The sequence below is a fragment of the Macaca nemestrina genome, chromosome 12, assembly GCF_043159975.1.
Source record: "Macaca nemestrina isolate mMacNem1 chromosome 12, mMacNem.hap1, whole genome shotgun sequence".
Lineage (NCBI taxonomy): Eukaryota > Metazoa > Chordata > Mammalia > Primates > Cercopithecidae > Macaca > Macaca nemestrina.
Window position 1 is genome coordinate 88,589,159 of NC_092136.1, and position 21,018 is coordinate 88,610,176.

At 35.1% G+C, this 21,018-nt stretch overlaps 1 protein-coding gene and 1 pseudogene across 1 annotated transcript in view; one reads left to right on the forward strand and one right to left on the reverse strand.

The window, feature by feature from the left end:
• Positions 1-21,018, forward strand: part of LOC105468895 (tyrosinase) — a 124,635-nt gene that overhangs the window by 102,713 nt on the left and 904 nt on the right. The window contains exon 6 of the mRNA XM_024788822.2: positions 12,859-13,040. Within this exon, the coding sequence (XP_024644590.1) occupies positions 12,859-13,040 (182 nt within the window). The remainder of the gene's footprint in view (positions 1-12,858; positions 13,041-21,018) is intronic.
• On the reverse strand, positions 13,624-20,861 carry LOC139357643 (chromobox protein homolog 3-like; annotated as a pseudogene).

Here is a 21,018-nt window from a genome sequence, read left to right on the forward strand (position 1 = left end):
GTGCAAGCATAACTCTAAGATATGGAAGTTATAAATCTAAGACATGGCTTCAGACCATGACAGTAAAACAAACATTCTAATAAAGTTAGTCACATTAATATTTTGATTTCCCAGTGCATATAAAAAGTTATATTTACACTATACTGTAGTATATTTATGGTGCAATAACATTATGCCTAAGAATATAATGTATATACCTTACATTAAAAATACTTTATGCTAAAAAATGCTAAGAATATTCTGAACCTTCAGCAAGTTGTGATCTTTTCTCTGGTAGGTCAGACCTCTGGTAGATCTAGCAGGTTGATGGTTGCTGACAGATCAGGGTGATGGCTGCTGAAGTTTGGAGTGGATGCAACAATTTCTTAAAACAAGAAAAAAAAAAAAAGAGTTTGCTACATTGATTGACTCTTCCTTTCAAAAAATGTATTCTTGTAGCATGTGATGCTATTTTTGATAGCATTTTGCCCACAGTAGAACTTCTTGCAAATATGGAGTCAATCCTCTCAAACCCTGCTGGAGCTTTATTAGATAAATTTATAGAATATTCTAAGTACTTTGTTGTCATTTCAACAGTTCAGAGCATCTTCACCAGAAATAAATCTCATCTCAAGAAACCATTTTCTTTGCTCATCCATAAGATGCAACACCTCATTCATTCAAATTTTATTATGTGATTGAATAATTTGTTTCCATCTTCAGGCTCTACTTGTACTCTAGTTCTCTTGCAATTTCTCCCACATCTGCAATAACTTTCTCCATTGAAGTTTGAACCCCCTCTAAGTCATCCATGTAGTTTGTATTCAACTTCTTCCACACTTCTGTTAATGTTGATGTTTTGACTACCTCCCATGAAAATTAATGTTTTTGATTGTATCTAAATAGTTAACCCCTTCCAAAAGGTTTTCTATTAATTTTGCCCAAATTCATCAGAGGAATCACTGTATGTCAGCTATACCCTTACAGAATGTATTTCTTAAATAATAACAACTGAAAGTCAAAATTACTCCTTAATCCATGGGCGGCCAAATGGATGTTGTGTAGGTAGGAATGAAAGCAATATACATCTCCTTGTATATCTCCATCAGCGCTCTTGGGTGACCTTGTCAATGTGCAGTAGTATTTTGAATGAAATCTTTTTTTTTTTTTAAGAAGTAAGTCTCAACAACGGACTTGAAATATTCAGTATATCATGGTATAAAGAGATGTGCTGTCATCTAAACCTTTTTCTATTTAAAGAGCACAGGCAGAGTTAAATTTAGTATTTTTGATGGCTTTAGGACTTTTGGAATGGCTTCAACTAAATAAGCACTGGTTTCAACTTAAACTCACCAGCTGCTTTAGCTCCTAACAAGAGAGTTAACCTATTCTTTGAAGCTTTAAAACCAGGCATTGACTTCTCTCTAGCAAAGAAAGTCCTAGATGGCATCTTCCAATAGCAGCCAATTTGTCTACCTTGAAAATTGGTTGTTTAGTGTAGTCACTTTCATCTATTATCTTAGCAAGATTTTCTGGTTAATTTGCCGCAGCTTTTCTATCAGAACTTATTGCTTCACCTGGCACTTTTATTTTATGAAAATGGACTCTTTTCTTAAATCTCTTGAAACACTGCCAGCTTCAAACTCTTCTTCTTCAACTTCCTCACTGCTCTCAGGACTCACAGAATTGAAGAGAGCTGGGACCTTGCTCTGGATTAGGCTTTAGCTTAACAGAAGGTTGTAGCTGGTTTGATCTTCTATCCAAACCACTAAAACTTTCTCCATATCAGCAATAAGACTGTTTCACTTTCTTATCATTTATGTGTTCACGAGTAGCACTTTTGATTTCCTTCAAGAATTTTTCTTTTGCATTTACAGCTTGACTACATTTCATATAAAAGGCCTAGCTTTTGGCCTATGTTGGCTTTGGACATGCTTTCCTCATTATTATTTTTACCTCTAATATTTATCTAATATTATTCCTACCTCTAGGTAATTATTCCTACCTCTTGATTTAAAGTGAGAGATGTGTGACTATTCCTTTCAACTGAACATTTATAGGCCACAGTAGGGTTATTAATTGACCCAATTTCAGTATTTCTACGTGTCAGAGAACAGGGAGGCCTGAAGAGAGGGAGAAGGACTGTTGGTGATGGGGGTGGGAGGGAAGGAGGACAGCTGGCAGATGGAGCAGTCAGAACATACACAAAACTTCACCATCTTATACAGATGTGGTTTGTGGCACCCCAAAACAATTACAAGAGTGACATCAAAAATCACTGATCACAGATCATAATAAGAGATTTAGTAATATTGAAAAAGTTTGAAATATTGTAAGAATTACCAAACTGTGACAGAGACATGACGTGAACACAAGCTGTTGGAAAAACGTCACTGAGAGACTTCTGCAATGTGGGGTTGCCACAAACCTTCAATTTGTAAACAATGTAATATCTGCATAAAGCAATAAATTGAATTGTAATCAAATATGATATACCTGTGCCACAGACTGGGTAGCTTAAGCAACAGAATGTTTTTTGTCTTACAGTTCTGGAAAATTAAAGTCTGAGATCAAGGTGTCACTAGGGTTGGTTTATTTTAAGGCTTCTTCCCTTGACTTGTAGAGGGCCATCTTTTTTCCTGCATCTTCTCATAGTCTTCTCTGTCCCTGCCCATGCTCAAATTTCCTCTTCTTCTAAGGACTTCATTCATATTGGATTCTGGCCGATGCTAATGATTTCATTTCAACTTAATTATCTCTTTAAAGATCTTATATCCAAATAAAGTAACATTCTGAAGTATTAGGAGTTAGGACTTAAACATTTGAATTTTACAGGGATACAGTTTAGCTCATAATATGTTATAATCCCCACTTCACTGAAAAGAAGAGTGGAGTACATGAAGTTAAGTAGCTTGCCCCAGTTTGCAGAATTACTAAGTATCACAATCATCTAGCTCCAGAATCTGTGAGGCTAGCCTTTATATTGTATGATTCTCTGTTTATATTTTAAAATAAGAAACAAAATTCACAGACCTATTGAATTTTTAGGATATCTCTTTTGTTTGTGGTAAACCATAGTTCACAAATAGCAAAAATGTGCCTATGTCTATACCATAGGCATACCAATTTCTTGAAAGCTAAGCAGGGTCTAGCCTCGTTAGTACTTGGATGGGAGACCAAATAGCAAATATATAAAATGTCTTGTCTGAGGAAATTAAATTGGCTCCTGTATTAAGCTGTAGAACTAATGGTTTCTTCTCTGTGCAAGTATAATGACCACAACTAATCTCACTGCATGTTAGGCACTGTCCTTGGTGTACTGTACACCTCATCTCATTTATGTCTCACAGCTCTTTACAGTTTGTTATTATCCATATTTTACAGAAGAGCAAACTGAAACTTCCAGAGATTATCTCCTCTCTCCTCACAAAAACCAATAACAGGAATTTGAAACAAGGTTTCTTAGGAGGAGGTTTTGTATTTCTGGTTTCTCTTCGTGCTCCCACATCCCAGGGGTAAAGTTAGGATGCCTTGTAGAAGCCTTTGTGATTGTGGAAATTGGACTTTCCCCTCTTGTATGTTCATCTGGCAGGTTCTTCCCATGTTCATAACAAGATATATTGTACTGCTTTCCCCAACTCCCTTCACTTTCACTGCCTGTTGTGATGTGAGCTGTTTAGGTCCCTTTCAGCACTCTTAAAATCACCTCCCAAGTACTCTGTGGCCCTCTTCAGGAGGGTATTCTAAGCTAGTCATCATGGATACGTCTAGGCCCAGATCCAGAATCTCATGTCTATGGCATTCTCTTTGACCTACTTATCTGTTGCCACCTCATGCTCTACTAAGCCATTGCTAGTCTACAGGTCCTCATGGCCTGTGAATAAAAAAGGGTTTCAATTCCGCAAGGATAAATCATATGTCTTTAGACTACTGATATTAGTGTTTCACAACTATGCTGTCATCCTTTCTTACATACTCTGAGAGATTTTGTAATCAAATGTCTGTTTGTCACATGAGGTGAAATCAGAAGATGCCTAGTTCTCACTTCTGTGTATAGCTTTGAAAGGCCTGCTAATGCTTGGAACAAAACATGAAAGCCTTGTCCACCTTTCTGTTTTAATTCCCAATTACTAATTTCTTGCATGTTAGTGGAAAAGCATTAAACTTGGAACAGAGCACCGTGATTCTGGTCCTAGCTCTGCCAGCTGAGTGTTATAATAAAAGTCACAGGAATATAAAATGGAACCCCAGATTTCCTACTGCTTTCTAGCTGAGTTACTATTGGCAAATTCTTAGACTCTTTGACTTAATTTTTTCTTCTGTAAAATGGAAACAATAAAATAGTAAGCAAGATATTGTTCAAAGGAAAACTTTAGCCAAATTAAATTTAAAAGAGTTTAATTGAGCAAAGAACAATTCATAAATCAGGTAGCTTCCTGGGCTAGAGTAGGCTCAGATTCTCTAGCATAGCCACATGGTGGAAGAAGATTTATGTGCAGAAAAAGAAAAATAACATTTAAAAAATGAGAGTGAGGTACAGAAACAGATTGGTTATAGCTTGGTGTTTGACTTATTTGAACACGGTTTGAACAGCTGGCAACCTTTGATTAGACAAAACTCGGTGATTGGTGAAAGAATAGACTATAGTCTGTTTACAAGTCCATTTAGGTTATAGTTCACAATGTACGGAGAAACCTTTAGGCTGAACTTAAAATATGTAGGAGACAGTTTTCAGCTAAACTTCATTTAACAATACATTAAGAATTTATTTTATAGAAATTGCTTTATTGCTACATTTGTCTTCTGGGTTAGATTATAAACTCAAGATTATTGGGTAAATAGTTGGCACCTACTGTGTGCATGGCCCTGAGAAAACAAAAGATAAAAAGCTGCTATTCTTCAGCTGGTTGGCAGCATTAATATTCCCCCAATGTACTTGTGCCTGCTCTGAAAACAACAATGCTCTGCCTCTATTTGGATTTGTTCCCTCACAGTGAAAGAAAAAAAAGTGATTGTGATCCTGAATTTCTGAAATAAGGAATGTGTTTAACGGATAATCTAGCATCTGTTTTCTGTACCTTTCCCACCCTGTTGACAAATTCTCCTCCATCTACATTGCTTAAAGCTTAGTCAGAAAGTAACAGAAACCTCCTCATGGAGAGAAAGGAAGGAAAGAACAGAAACCTAGATAGGGAACATGAGAGTGTCAGAGAAACAAGCCCAGATAGGTCAGCCAGAAGAACTGGGTTCTCATGTTAACTCAGTCCCTTACCAACTTTGTTCACTACTTTCTCTCTGCCCTTTTTTTTAAGTATGATTTCACGTTATCTCCTTCGTTGTATTTGTTATGCTAATACATATCCTTTCCTGATCTTGCAATGTATTCATTGCTACTCCTTGAGTATAAAGAGTGTGAATCCTGAGTCCTCTGAGAAAAGGAACACTTATGGTGTTTAATGCTAATTAATGCAGGTGTCTGTTGGATAAACAGCTTACATTTCAAGATGAAGGTCAAGCAGAGCATCTTCCAAGAGAGAGAAAATCTACACATCAGACTTTGGTAGAAGCATATGCATACTCACATCTGCAGAAACACCCTGTCATCCTGTGTAAACACACAGAGAACAGGGTATTTACTATTATTAGTAACAGAGTGGTAGCCAAGACCTCTTGATTCCAGTATTGGTTGTACCGTTAACTGTGACCTTTGGATTCAAATTTTATTTTGCCTCTGTAAAATGAGGGGTTTGGAAGGGAAGAAAACAAACTACTGCTCCTTTAGAACTGAGTCAATCATTTATGTTTTCTCATTTTATCCATAAGTATTATTACTCGACATTTCACTTCCTTATTTTATTTTTGTTCTCATAAATACGTTAAAATGGATAGTACCATCCGCTTTCTATAAATGAGCACACTGAGGCCTAGAGAGTTTTATTGGATTAAGTTTAAATGGAAATGTTTATTATCATTTAAAAATTACAAATTTGTTTTAACAAGTAACTGCTTCAAAACAAGTACTACATGAAGAAACAAACAAACAAACAAAAAAGAATAAAAAATACAGGAATGCACTGGCCTTGCTATTATACAACTACAATTCAATAAATTTTGAGTGACTAGAAATTTGAGTGGCTGGAGGCATCTCAAGCTGTAGTTCTCAAAGACAGTGTGATTGTCACATCATCTGTCCTGGCCTTTCAGAAAGATGACATCTAAGAAAAATAACTCCAGATTCTCTTGTATTTTCATTATCTCATTATTCCCATGACTTCAGTTATTAGCTAGAGGTTGGTGGGTTCTCCATTTGTGCTTCCAAAGTTAATCTTACTCTGAAATCCAGACCCAGATATCTAGCTAATGACCTGACATCCCCACTGAAATGTCTCAAAAACATCTTGCAGCACAGCACATCTAGAATCATGACATTAACATCCTCCCCTAATATTCCACTTCTTCAGGGATTTCTATATCTGGTAATACAAACACTTTGCTCAGTAGCATAAGCCAGAAAATCAGGCATTTTCTGTGGCACCTGGCCTCTCAGTTGTACTGCTTGGACTTCTGGATGTCATCTTTTTTCCTGGACATAATTTTCTCACTGATTTATCTCCCTTGATGCCTGCATATCCACCAACTCCTACTCTTCCTCAGTCCCTTCTTTGCAATGAAATCTGTCTGGTCTTTTACAAATGATAAACTGTTCATGTTATCATTCACCATCCCAGATACAAACAGTGATTTTTTTACCACTCTTAGGAAAAAAACACAAATTTCCCTAACATGGCCTCTGCTACCCTTCATGATTTGGCCTCAGTTCACCTTCCTAGCCTCATCTGGAGCTATTTGCTCCTTGATCCCCATAGACATATTGGTCAATTTTTAGTTCCTTGAATTTGTCGCATACTTCCGATCAATATTTTATTTAGATTACTTAGTAGTTACCTAATATCTTCTTCTGCTCCAGGATCCCACCCAGGATACTACATTGTATTTAATCATCCTGTCTCCTTAGGTTCCTCTTGCCTATGAGAGTTTTTCAGACTTTCCTTGTTTTTTGATGACCTTCACAACTTTGAGGAGTACTGCTCAGGTATTTTGTAAAATGTCCCACATTTGATATTTGTCTGATATTTTTCTAATGATTAAACTGGGATATGTGTTTTGAGATGGACAACCATAGAGGTAAAGCACCGTTCTCTTCACATCATATCACAGGTGTATAAGGACTCAACATGTACCCCAAAGTATGGTGCCTTAGGATGCTGAGTATTTTGAAGTAAAGGAGATTGGAAGGCCTCAGAAGCAAAGTCTCTGTCCCCTCTTTCTCCTGGGAAAGAAGCCATAGAAACTAGACAACTTCTTCCCCAAGTTCATGAAAACTAGAACCTTTCTTTTCCAAAACAAGCCATAAACCCTAAAAATATTACTATCATCCTCTCTCATCTTTCTGTGTAGCAACTGGCCATAAAGAAATACTTTGACCTACGTTGTTTGATAGTAGATCATAAAACCTTCCTTTCTAAGGTCCTGCCCTATATGTAGGAGGAGGGACTACTGCACAGAGAGGTCAAAAAGAATACAAACAGATAGGTCTCACTGGATTGTTTCTCTCAGTCTATTACCATTAGATCATACCCTTTTGTCCTGTCAAATTTCTGCATCACTGGCCATAAGCATAAAATGTAAGCATAAAAATAGACAATTTTCCCTGGGTCTTTGTTTCTTTTGTCTGAAGTCTCCCATGTCATATAAAACTTTGATTAAATTATTATGCTTTTCTCTTGTTAATCTGTCTTTTGTTATAGGAGTATTGGCCATGACCCTTACGATGAGTAGAGAGAAATTATCACACCTCTATCACCCCACAAGGGCCACGCTATTAACATAACTTACCATTGTGAATGTTAACCTTGATTACCTGTCAGAGGTAGTGTTGGTCAACTTTGTCAAACTGTTAAATGATTTCACCATGTTTTGATACTGTACTCTTTGAAAAGAAGTAACTGTGTGCATCCCATACTTAGTGAGTGGGGAGTTACAGATAGTACCTTCAGGGCAGAGTATCTACATAATTATTTGAATTCTTTTACATGATCATAATTATTTGAATTCTTTTACATGATAGATTTATATATTTCTCTCCATTTATTAACTTATATATTTATAGATTATATCTGTATAGACTCCTCTATATTTATTTTATATGGCTTTCTTTTGTGGCTCAAACTCTTCCAGTTTTAGCCTTTAGGAGTGATTTCAGTTGACTCCTCTGTCCCTTTGACATATCTCTAACGTTGTGGATGGCTGTGGTTTCTTTGAATATATCCTTACTTTATGGCACTGCAAGATGCTCAACATTCATCTTATATGTTTCTTATTCCAGCCCTAGAGGCTGCCATTTCTTCAAGGAGCCACAGTTCTCTTTATTGGAGAATATTTCTTCTGTTCTGCCTACTTTTTCTTCTTCTGGAATTCCAATTATGCATATGTTACATTTTTTGGAAATTGTCCCACAATTCTTAATTATTTTTTATTATTTCTCTTTGCATTTCAGTTTGGGAAGTTTCTGCTAACCTTGCCTCAAGTTCACTGATTCTTTTCTTGACCATATCAACGCTAGTGATATATGCAACACTGTTGGAGTGTTTTTGATTTCTAGCCTTTCTTTCGATTTTTTCTTAGAGTTTCCATCTTTCTGCTTACATTATTCATGGGTTTTTTGGTGTATTATTTACTTTTTTATTAGAAATGTTATTCTAATGTATTAATTTTATATTATGTATAGTTATTTGAAATTTATATTATTCACAATTGTTTCAGATTCCATGTCTCATAGTTCCAAAATCTATATCATATCTGAGTTGGGTTCTAATGATTGCTTTGTCTCTTCAGATTTGTTTTCTTCTCTGTTGCCATGCCTTGTAATTTTTTATTAAAAGCCATATAGGTTTTATTAGGTAAGATAAACCGAGGTAAATGGGCTTTTAGTGTACAAATTTATGATATTCTGGCAAGGAGTTGGACAATGATTAAATGTTTGTCATAGTTGTTATGGTTTTGAGATCAGAGGCCTCAAGTTTCTCTAGTGTATTTGTTTTTGTCTCTATTCTTGGTTTTAGGTTCCCCTACATACTCTTCCTTAGAGATAGTTTATGTATTTCAGCTCTTTTAGCTGCAATCCACTGTTGTTATACTGAAGCTTTGTTGGATGGTGGTAAAGTATGAGGGAGGGGGAGTGTTCAAAATATTCTAATTAAATCTTAGTCCTTTAGTAGACCAGTGCATTGGGGCTTCACAATACAGCTTTTTCTTCTTTTGCCTCTGCCCCTCTATTTGCTTCCCTGACTGCAGTATTTCTATTTATTTCCTTGAAACTCTGACACCTGTGGCTTATATTTACTTCCCCTTAGGTGAGACAGGAAAACTGAAAGAGACTGGACTGAAAGGAATTCTCTTCCTGAAACTGGGATAAGGCTCTAACCATTTCCCCTGGATCATAGGGTTTTGATATGGATAATGTCCTGGGCATATTTCACAATGGTCACTCTCCTCCTCTCTGTGACAGAATAAGGAGAGTATCTTTCTGAGGTCTTCACCATGAAAACCTGGTGGAGTTCCTGGAGGTAAAGCCCCAAACATGTGGAAGTTCCCTTAAGACAGCAGCACCCAGGAATTTCCCACTATCATCACTAGTCTAGACTCAGTCTCCAGTCATTCATGGAAGTGTTTCAGCGTTCCTACCACTTTAGGAATCCAGCTGCTCGTGCCCCTGGTAAGCAGATCTCAGCTATGTGCCTCTGGATGAACCCATCTCTCCACTTTTGAGTATGGCAGTTTGACCCACAACTTCAATTCTCTCATGGGTCCAAGAAAATTTGTTGATTATTAATTTGTCTATTTTTTCCTTATTTTAAGGATAAGAGTGACCAGAGTCTTTACGGACCTGAAATCAGAGTTCCCATGCCAGCTTTCATTTAAAAAACATATCTTTCCATGTTTCCATCTGTGGTCATCTTTACATTTTTCTAATTTTTCTGTTGTGAATTTCACTGTTGCTCAGATGTTCAGAAAACTATTTAGATTCAGTTCAAATTAAGTTTTGCTAAAATGATGACTACCCTCTCCTCCCTAAATGTCAATGTAATTATCTAAGTTAAACATTAGTATTCCCATGTGAGCTATTCTAGACATGGTTTGGTGAAATTAACTGAAGTTGAGAGTCACTGGTGAAGAACTTAATCAAGATTAATACCTTCATTTGAAAAGGTTGATGAGGTGCGTGAGCACATTAATGGTTTCATCCATTAAATCTTTTGGTGCTGAGAATTGATACCCTTGCCCTACTTAGGTAAAGAATTTTTATTTCATGGCAGAAACAAGATTATTTATAAATTGAACTATAATAGTAATTTTTCTCAATTGACAAAAGGTACAATTTTTGCCTCAAGCCCTTATCTAGTGGCTCATTGTATATCAGGCTATTCCAAAATCAGTCGAAGTTTGACAGGGGTGGTGGAGGGATTATCAGACAGCCTCCTTCTCATTTCAAAAAATTAATTTACCAATTGAAAATACATGGTTTAGTACAAATGTCTACTAAAAATTATTTGTAATATGATTTCCTTTTTGTTTATATTTTCTTTTTTTTATATAACAAACAAGTACTGCTTTTGTGAAGAGAAGAAAACCATAGAAGTTAAAACAAAAGGACTAGTTTATAAAATCATAGGACTTTAATGAAATTGGGGTTTATTTGTTAAGCCAGTTTCTAATTTCTTGTGTTGAGGAAAGTGAAGCACAAAAAAACTAATCTTAAATCTTCTAATTTCTCATTTTTGCCTATCAGAATAATAAACATCACCAAAGGCACTGCTCACATATACATGGCTTTGGCATTTCTATTACAGCTTATGTTATATCTCATCAATTTTAAAGTGTTTCCAGTATAGTCATAATACTGAGGAGGGGGAAGAAGAGGAAAGAGGAGCTGTGAGAAAGATAATAGCTTTTACTTACCATTTGGCAAGCACTTAACTGTGTATTTAGTGTTATTTTAATTAACGCTCACATTACCTTCATGGCATAAACATAATTCACATTTTGTAGAATAAAGAAGATCAAACAGATTATAAAACTTTACAAATCTTCCTTGTCGTAACCTATAGAACTCAGATTTTTACACAGGTCTATGTGTAGGTTGACCTACAGTAGATACTCAGTAAATATTCATTTAATAATTGCACTAATTTAGAAAGTATTTGGTATACATGAACCAGATTTTTAGTGTTTTTCAGTGGACTGCCAATTACTCACTAAATTCACAACTGAAAACCAACTTTGACCACAAGTAGTGTTTCAAGTTCAGATCCTCTAATAAACAAAATTGTTTTCTGTCATGGAAAAAATGATCACCATTTCTTCCATTTGGCTTCCTTGTCCTCTTTGTTTTTGTGCTTCAAAATATTGAAAATGGTTTTCTAAAATTGTATTCAATTTATTTGAAGCATTATCACTTCTTTTTCAATACCACCTTTTCTACCATGTACCAACCTTTGACCTGCTAGCTTAAAATGTACAGCTAAGTAACAATAGCTTACTTATTTAGTACTTTCACAAAAACTATCATATTGGAAACAGGTAGGACAGATATTATCACTGTTATTTTAGGGATGAGGAGGCTAAGTCTCCAAGTTCAATGATTGGCTTAGAGTCATACAGTCAGATGAAAACACAGAGCTAGGCCTCAAGGAGAGTTCCCCAACTCCAATTCTTGTGTTCCTTCTTGTATGTATGTCACACGACTCGATAATGCAAGGCCATTCTCTTTGTCATATTGTTAATGGTCCCCTATAAATTATCCTACAACTTGAGTTTCTACTCCATTCTTACTGGAGTTTTTCAATCCTTTAACTTTTTAGTTTTTGTTCTAGCCAAAGCTTTTAGTTGCATGAAGCAGAAACTAACTCTGCCTGATTTAAGTAGGAAAAGAATTTGCTGAGAGGCTATTGGGTAGCTCACAAAACCAAGGAGCATCAGGTTCAGAAACAGGTGAGAATAAGCAAGAAGGGCATCAGCTAAGACAGCTGCCAAAACCCTGCTATAGAACACAGGGCACTTCTTGGGCAATGGATTCCTTTGCTGGTACATCTGGCTTTGCTGCCCCTGAAAACTAAATATTGTTGTATCAACTGCCACTGCCCATTTCTAGGATGGTTTCCGATTGTCCCTGCTTCTTTGTGTCACTATCTCCTGTTTCAAAGTCATGAATGAGTATGTCTGATTGGCAGAATATTTATCATATGGTCATACTCTAACTTTAGGAAAAGTCGGGAAACAAAGTACAAGTATTTAAACCATTATCATTGGAGGTAAGCTCTGTCTCCCATCAAGACTCATTAAGCCCACACTTCACCTATCACAACATGGATGTTTAAATCGTTGAAAGCCTCCCACCAGAACCAAAAAAGTGACCAAATTCCAGCACTGTTTCCAATTTGGTTTTATATGTTCTTTCTCTGGTCTTTCTTTGGGACAAGCAATATATTTAATTTGCAACTATGGTTGTCACTCAACCAATGGTTACCTTTATTTTGCAGCATTCTGAAGGTTCAAAACTCAATGTGTAAGTTTTATTCACCTCCTAAGCAATTATTGTTTCAAAGCTAGCCTCAATATTTATTTTAAATGAGTGAACTTCTTCAAGGCCTGGAAGAATAAACTGATACTTCATGAAATATTTTTGAAGTATAAAGAATATATTCGACATCTTTCCATGTCTCCAGATTTTAATATATGCCTTACTTTACTTTAAAAATTTTCAAATATGTCTTTTATACACAATATGTTTCTTAGTCTAAATAACCCTTTCCTCTGCAGTATTTTTGAGCAGTGGCTCCGAAGGCACCATCCTCTTCAAGAAGTTTATCCAGAAGCCAATGCACCCATTGGACATAACCGGGAATCCTACATGGTTCCTTTTATACCACTGTACAGAAACGGTGATTTCTTTATTTCATCCAAAGATCTGGGCTATGACTATAGCTACCTACAAGATTCAGGTAAAGTTTACTTTCTTTCAGAGGAATTGCTGAATCTAGTGTTACCAATTTATTTTGAGATAGCACAAAACCTTATGCTTCTACAATGTTATTCCTGAATGCTTTAAATCGGGAAAGTGCATTATAATCCTTAATTTATTACCAGTTTAATAAAAATCTTAAGATCACTAAGAACAGAGAAGTTTGCAAAGGGTGGAGGTGTGGTAAGAGGAGGGACTTCCTGTAAGTCTCAAGTAACAGGTCTTCCCTTCCTTCTATGAAAACCACAGTACATAAAGAAGAGAGCTTACTGGTAACTATTTTTCGAAGATTTTCCATTTAGGATTTTATGGTTTAGTCTCTGTTTCCATTTCCAAAACATGCTAGACTTTCATGTGTTCATGTTTTTGAATATACTATTGTTTCTGCCTGAATTCTGACTCTATTTCTCCATTTGTCAAACTCTCAGATATAAAAATCATTTTATATTTATAGTCATGTTTACTCACGCCTTTCTCATAGTTACATAGTATTTTTTTCTATGTATGAATCTGTCCTGGGTTTTATTCTTCCCCAAACCCCCAAGATCAGAATTTATCTCGCAAGCTTCTCCATTCTAAGCATCACATTTTATCTGGTATGGACTGAAATCAATAAATCAATTTGAGTGCAAGTGATATTTATCCTGAAGTGTCATTTCTCTTAATTAATATAAGTGAAGTTTGCTAGAAAAATGTCATACCTCTTTATACTCAGGTCATTTTTGTATATATATTTTTAAACACTGTAAGTATTCTATCATGCTAGGTGTTTTTTTTATGTGTCTGCACTGAGTTGTTTATTCTTTACACATACATTTATTGAATAACTACTTTGAACAAGACTTTGCCATAGATACTATGAATACAATGGTAAACAACATAGTCTCTATCTTCATAAAGTTTACAATGGAAGAAAAAGATAACTGCTTGCTTAAAAACTCATTTATGTAGAGATATGTCTAACTCCAGAGGTCAATGAAGTGATATTTCAGATGACATCAATATGACAGGTAGAATTAACTAGTTGAAAAGGAGGGCATGATTATGATTTTGGGCCATATTGTTAGAATAATGCAAGCCACTGATAAATTTTAAGCAGGTTATAATCAAATTTGAATTTTCAAAAGATTATTGCAGCTTCAGTGTGTAGAAAGATTTTAGCAGTTGGAAAGCACATGCAGAAAGGCAGTGTAAATGCTATTACAAGAGTCTGGGGAAGAGGTAAAGGTAGTTTGAGTTGCAGTGGTAGTGGCAGGAAGGGAGATAGAAAGCATGATTAATTTGACGTTATTTTGAAGGCAAAATTTACAGAACTTGGAAAATGATTTATATACCAGATGAAGGAGATTACGAATGGCTTTATGCTTTCTGGCCTGTGAAACTGATGAATGTAGAATAATTCACTGATATAATAACAAGGGGAGCAAAGAAAGACTTGGAGGAAGGCTTATGGTTTTGTTATACAGTGAAACGAAGTTATATGGGATGGCAAGGTAAATGTCTCTTGGGAAGTTGGATACACAGGCCTGAAACTCAAAAGTGGTGTCTGGCCCTCAGATCCGAATGTGAGGGACATCAGCATACAAACTGTTGACTCAGCTAATTTTTAAAATCCTATGAAGGGGTGATTTTTATTCTGTTTTACAGGTAAGTAAATTGAGAATCAGAAATACAAAGTGATTAATTTTAAACTACAAAGCTAATAAGTGTCAAATATTTAATCCAAAACTTTATCACTCCATCACTGCACAGAGAGGAGGGTTCCTTTTAACCCCTATATTGTCTTCTACACATATGCTCCACCTCTTTGTTCCTTCCCTAAGTGTACAAATGAATACTTTTTACTACAAAGGCAACACAATTGCCTGGATGAGCCAGGGGAAAAGAAGCTCAATGAGTCATATTAGAGGCTTGAAGGTATTATTTATTTCCAATTAAATTTAAATAAACAAAATTTATTTGAATGCTTTAGAGTAATTTTCATACAGCTTTGAATTTACAAAGTTAATTTTAGAGAAGTTTGACTTTAAAATAACCAACAGCAGATACTTGGGAGGCTGAGACAGGAGGTTCACTTAAACCCAGGAATGTGAGGCCAATTTGGGCAACACAGCAAGACTCATCTCTAAAAACAAAGTAAAGTAAAACAAAACAAAACAAAATAGCTAAACTAAGTAACAGCAATTGCCTATTTTCTGTTTTATGAATTTTTCCATATTGTTGCTTCTGTTGTACTTTCAAGAAGTTTAAAATTTATCTCTATTCATAGCCAAATTTTAAGCTTACTTAAAAATTATTTTAAATGTCTTGATATAATTTTGTTCAAAGGGATTATTATTCATCATCCAGGTAGGTACTCATGCTTATAATTACTTAAGTGATTTCTGTAAAAGGGCAGCTGATTTCTGCCATTTATAAAACATTCTCTTATAATTGAATTTAACGATTCTTTAGAAAATTGAGTAGCAGGTAATTTTCTTGTATGTATAACTAATTTACAAGGTGAGGCCAAAAAGCTTTGGCAATGAAGGGTTATATCCTCAATGTTGTTGATAAATGTAATCTTGCTTTCTGGGTAGCAGAAAAGTTCTCTGTTGAGAGCATCTTTCTTCCCATACATTAAAAAAGACCTGGAAATTTGGTTTCAAAAATGAGAAGGGGAAACAATGCTCATAGTAACTGCAGTGCCCCATTCTGCCAATGGAATTTGATGACACTTCTATCATTTGTGAATTTGTTCAATAGCTCTTTTTGGCTATGTGTACACCTCTGTGCATGCTGTTCTTTTCTGCCTAGGATGGATTGCCATCAACATTATATGCTCAGAGTCTAACTCATTCTTTTACTCAGTGGGACAGTCTTCTTGGTGCCTTCCCTGACTTCACAGAGAGATGTAGGAGGTCTCTTCTCCATGATCCCTTTGTATCTTCATCAGAATATTACTCTTGAAATGATTTGTTTACCTGCCAGGTGCTGAGGGTGAAAAGGTAAATGAGACAGAGTGTCCCCTGACAGGTAGTGTATCTCAATGAATATGTGATTTTTTAAATAAATGAATAGAAGAATGAAAGATAAAACATGTAAGACATAATACTTGTTTTTGAGAGTTTGTGACAAGCTTGAAAAGTAAGATATATATGTAAATAGATATAATCATAATAAATGGACATTTGTGCCAAATGTCACAAGGCAGCAAAGAAACTAGTTTGAGAATCCAGAAGAGAGGATGGAGCTGAGTCAGCAGCTGAAGCAAGTTTGGAAAGAAAACCTCCTATTGTAAGCTGATTTAGTTGAAATATTGATGAAATTATTATTTTATCATGATAAGAATCAACAGCAGTTGTAAATTGTTTTCTATATGGTAGACATTGTACCAATGGTTATATATACATTGTCTGGTTTAATAGCTCCAGGCAGATTCCTAATTCATTAGAGTAATGGCCCCTAACTACTTCATGTGTTTGTTTTGTGAATAAATGGGCATGTTAATGCACTTTGGAAATGACAGCACATAAAACAAAAATCTACATAATTATTCTGAAAAGAATGGATGACAAGAAAAATAGGACTTCACATAGAGAAAGATGATAAAAAAATTATGACATTGGGAAAAGACAAAAAGGTGCACTATTGGGGCTCAAAAGCAGATAGCTTAGAAAGAAAGTCTGAATTTTAGTTTAAAGACGTTGAGAAGTAAAAGTGTTTCAAAGATAGTCCCTTGGTGACAGTAAAAATTGAGACCACTTGGAATGAATTGAAGTGGAGCAATAATAAGAGAAGCTGGAGAACAGAACTGACATAGAAATAGTGTTTAAAAGCTGTGAAAACACTTGAGCTGAGTCTTTAAAAAAAAGAAAATATTTATTATATAGCCTCTATGTATCCTGCCTTTTTTGGACATTGTAAGTGTACTGTGTATTGAAGCCACTAACAGCAATCTAAGCTAGGTATTGTAGTCCCATTTTCAAAATAATTTTAATATATATTAAAAACAGTAACTTTCAAGGTCTAGGGTTTACCCTAGATTATAGAGTCCATGATGGTTCACCAACAACCCATCTATATTATAGCTAGTCAGAAAGGAAAAGGTAAATGGTCAAAGATATATTTTTTCTTTTTAAGGGAACTTCCCCCAAAGTTATACATATATTTTTGCTCTAGACTTGAGTCACATAGCCATGACTTGCTGCAAGGTAAGCCCCGGATGCACTCTCTTCTTTCTGCTATGTCAAAAAGTAAATTTGTAGTATCTTCTGTGTATGTTCTACATACATATCTTCTATATGCATTATAGAGAGCAACTTCTATAGAGGAATTGTTTTGTTAGAAAGAATCCATTTGCTCTTACTGAACAGATATTCAGTATAAACTTCCTCATTTACTCAAATCTTATAGTCTCCTAAATAGATTCTATAGTTATATTTACATAAAATTTAAACATTTCTCCTTAACTACTATGTGCCTTTAATATGCAGTTGATTTTGATAATGAGATTTGTTTTTCTTTATATTTATTTTTAGGTTAATTGTTGATGCACAGGGAGGTTTAATCTATGTAATCCTTATCTAGCAGTATGCTATATTTTTTAATATGCATTATCTGATGATGGATTTCCTATAGTTATATCATCTATTAATTGCCTCAGGTACTTTTAGTAGCATGCTTTCTACTTGTATCAGTAAAAAGACATTGATTTTTTATTTTGGAAAAATAATAATAGAATAAAACAAAAATAAAAATCACCTATAATCTTATTGTTAGATTGATCACTTGTGTTGTTTTAGTCTCCATTGTACTTTTTCTTATACTTTTTTCCACATACACATAAGGTGTTAAGCATATGTTTTAATTAATTTAATTTTATCAAATAATATATGCATGCTATTTTACAAGCCAAAGAGTGATCCAAGACTTATAACAAAAGACTTATGCCCCTATATCAGCTACTGTAACCCTTTTAGCTATTTATTCTGCTATTTTGCTCTGTATTTCTAAATAATAGGCAAATATTACTCTCTGTTAATTCATCAAGTTTATCTCTAGAGTTCCTCATATTTAAATAATGATTTTAACTCACTTACAGCTTCCCTGTTCTTTCATTCAACTTCTCAGTACAGTATTATCATATTTGGGGGCAAATCCACATTTAGGAATTGTATTGTTTTCACTACTACAATATTATTTACAATTCAACCAAATAGTATGCTATGATTACATTTGTTTTCCTACATTCCTAATTCCAATTCTATTGGAATTAAGACTTTTATCTTTTTGATTTTAAAGCACCCATCACTGTTTATACCAAATTTTAAAAGGAACTGTAAATACCACTTCATAACAGAGTGAAATATGGGCAATTTATACATTTTTCACCTGGGTGACATCCTTTGTGTAGGTCTCCCCTTCTCATTCCACACCTGCCATTCAGGGACATTCCTTCACCATATCTTCTGGGTACAATAACACATTCAGTCATTCAGTAAACATGTTCATTCTCTCATATGTGTTTCAGATACTGTATCAGATTCTAGAATTATATCAATGATGAAAACATACTATTGGCCTTCAAGAACCATTTTAATAGAAAAAAATATATTCATGTAATAGATAGCTGGAATATAATGTGATGGGTGTGATAATACAGGAAATGCTAAGCCAGTAACATATTGGATGCTGTCTCTCCCCAGTGCCATGTTCTTATGGTGGTTTGAGGAATATAAATAATCAGGAGGCTAAAGACTTTTCCTTGTTCAGATTTATTTTTAAAATATATATGGTCAAAATCTGTTGTTGCTTTTTAAAGTAATGTAAAACTATTCACCACTATTCACCTTTATTTACAATAAAGGAATCAATATACAATTGGATAACATTCTGATTACTACAAAGTTATTGTTTATCCTGGTTTCTGCTGAACCAGCAAATCGAATTTTGAAAATACTGAGTCTACATGTAAGGAATGAGTTAAGGTGAAGAAAAAATATCCAAGTCAATACATTATAAAAGTTGTTCATCCATTTATGGCAGCAGATTCTAAACTGCCAAATCTCCAACCATCTGATTGGGTTCCTATAAGCCACATCTTAGACATACCATGAATCATTACCTTTTAGTCAATATAGCACAGGGATTTCAACTTTTTGTAAAGGAATGGCTTGCTAGAGGAATATTTAAATGTCCATTAAACTAAGTCTTGTTTAGATAATTAAAACACAGCAGGATCTGTCTAGTCCCCTCATCTGGTTGGGGAGGTTGTTGGTAGTAATAAAATTATTCCTTTTAGGAATTTTGCAAACAGCCTGTTCATTTATATGACCAAGGGTGTAGATAGGGATTCTTATATGGCTGCTTTTAAATGATTCATTTAAATTATCCAACTAATTATAGAATCATCTGTTTTATTTGAAATGTATGGCTTCAGGAAAATTTTGAATTTAATTTGATGTGATTTATTTCTTAGGTTGCTCAGAATGATGGCATCTCAGAAACATGTGCTTACCCATGATTTTTGTTTTGGTGAATGTTTAAAAACAACACAAAAAGCCATTTATGCATGCATTTTATGCACACACACACACACACAGACACACACAACCCAGAGTGTTCCTTAGGCTGAACACAAGTTCTGATTGAGTAATGGCTATGGAAATTTTCCGCGACATTTAGAAATGCTGTTCTCCAATGCAGAGGAAATAATACATCATGATATCAAATGTTCTTTTATGATAAAGGAAGCAATTACAGAAAGCTTTTATTTATTCAAAGTAACCAATGGTATTGATGAAAAAAAAAACACACACACCAAAAAAACCCAACTCTCCCAATACTACTTTTAAAATGAACATATCAAAACTGATTTTCATTAGAATGTATTTTTCCACACTAGTTAATTAAAAGCCAAGACCCAGATTTATGTATATATTTATATATATATTTATGTGTATATTTATATTATATATATATATATATATCTTGCAGTACAAACAATTAAGCTTCATCATCTGGACAAAAATGCCAACTTACTCTCTCTTTGTAAAAAGCAATTACAATTTCAAGAAACTTCATATTTGCTTCTTTTGCTAGCACCAAGTAGGCCTGATGTGAATATTCCCATTTCAGGAGAAACATCCATTCTCCACTGCTGCCTGTGGCACCAATTATTCTTTCAGGATCAAGATCTCTGGTGAAGCTTCTTGGTTTGCCGGCAGCACCTCTTTTCTTCTTTGATTTGATGTCATTAGATTCACTGTCAGATAAAGACTTTCTTTATTTTTGTACTTTTTTTTTTTTTTTTTTTTACCAGCTTTTTGAGAATTAAGAAATGTTTCAATTAACTCTGGACAATCTAAATTTTTTGCGGGTTCCCAAGTACTGTCAACATCTGACATCCTTTCCACTTCAGGAAATGCTCCACCTTCCCTTTTGCTACAATTGGATCCAGTAGTTTTTCCACAGATTCTTCAGGCTCTGCCTCTTCGACTTTTTTACCCTTTTCATTCTGTTTTTTTTTTTTCTTTTTCCTCCCTTTTTAAAAAATTTGTTTTTATTTTTTGCAATGTAGTTTCATTTAAGGCTTTTGAGGTTTTTTGTTTTTTGTTCGTTTGTTTGTTTTTTGTTTTTTTTTTTTTTTTTCTTTGTTTTGGTTGTTGTTTGATTTCGGCACACCTGAAGGGCCATTATTCATACAGACATCGGCTCCCCTAAGCCCCGCCCCTCCAGGCTTTACTTTCAGCGTCCTGAGGCCTATCAAGGCCAGGCTCCCGTCCTCCACCAGGGAGCGCAGGGTTCGTGGTCCGCGCATCTCCGAGGAGAAACAAAGGCCCAGAGTGTGGGCGCTCCAGGGTACCGCGGCACAGGGCCCGCTCCTGTGCCCCTGCGGCCCGGTAACCAAGAGCGCCCCCCACCACCGAAGCCTTGGGACAGAGGGACAACCCCCATGAGCCAAAATCTGTTTCAAG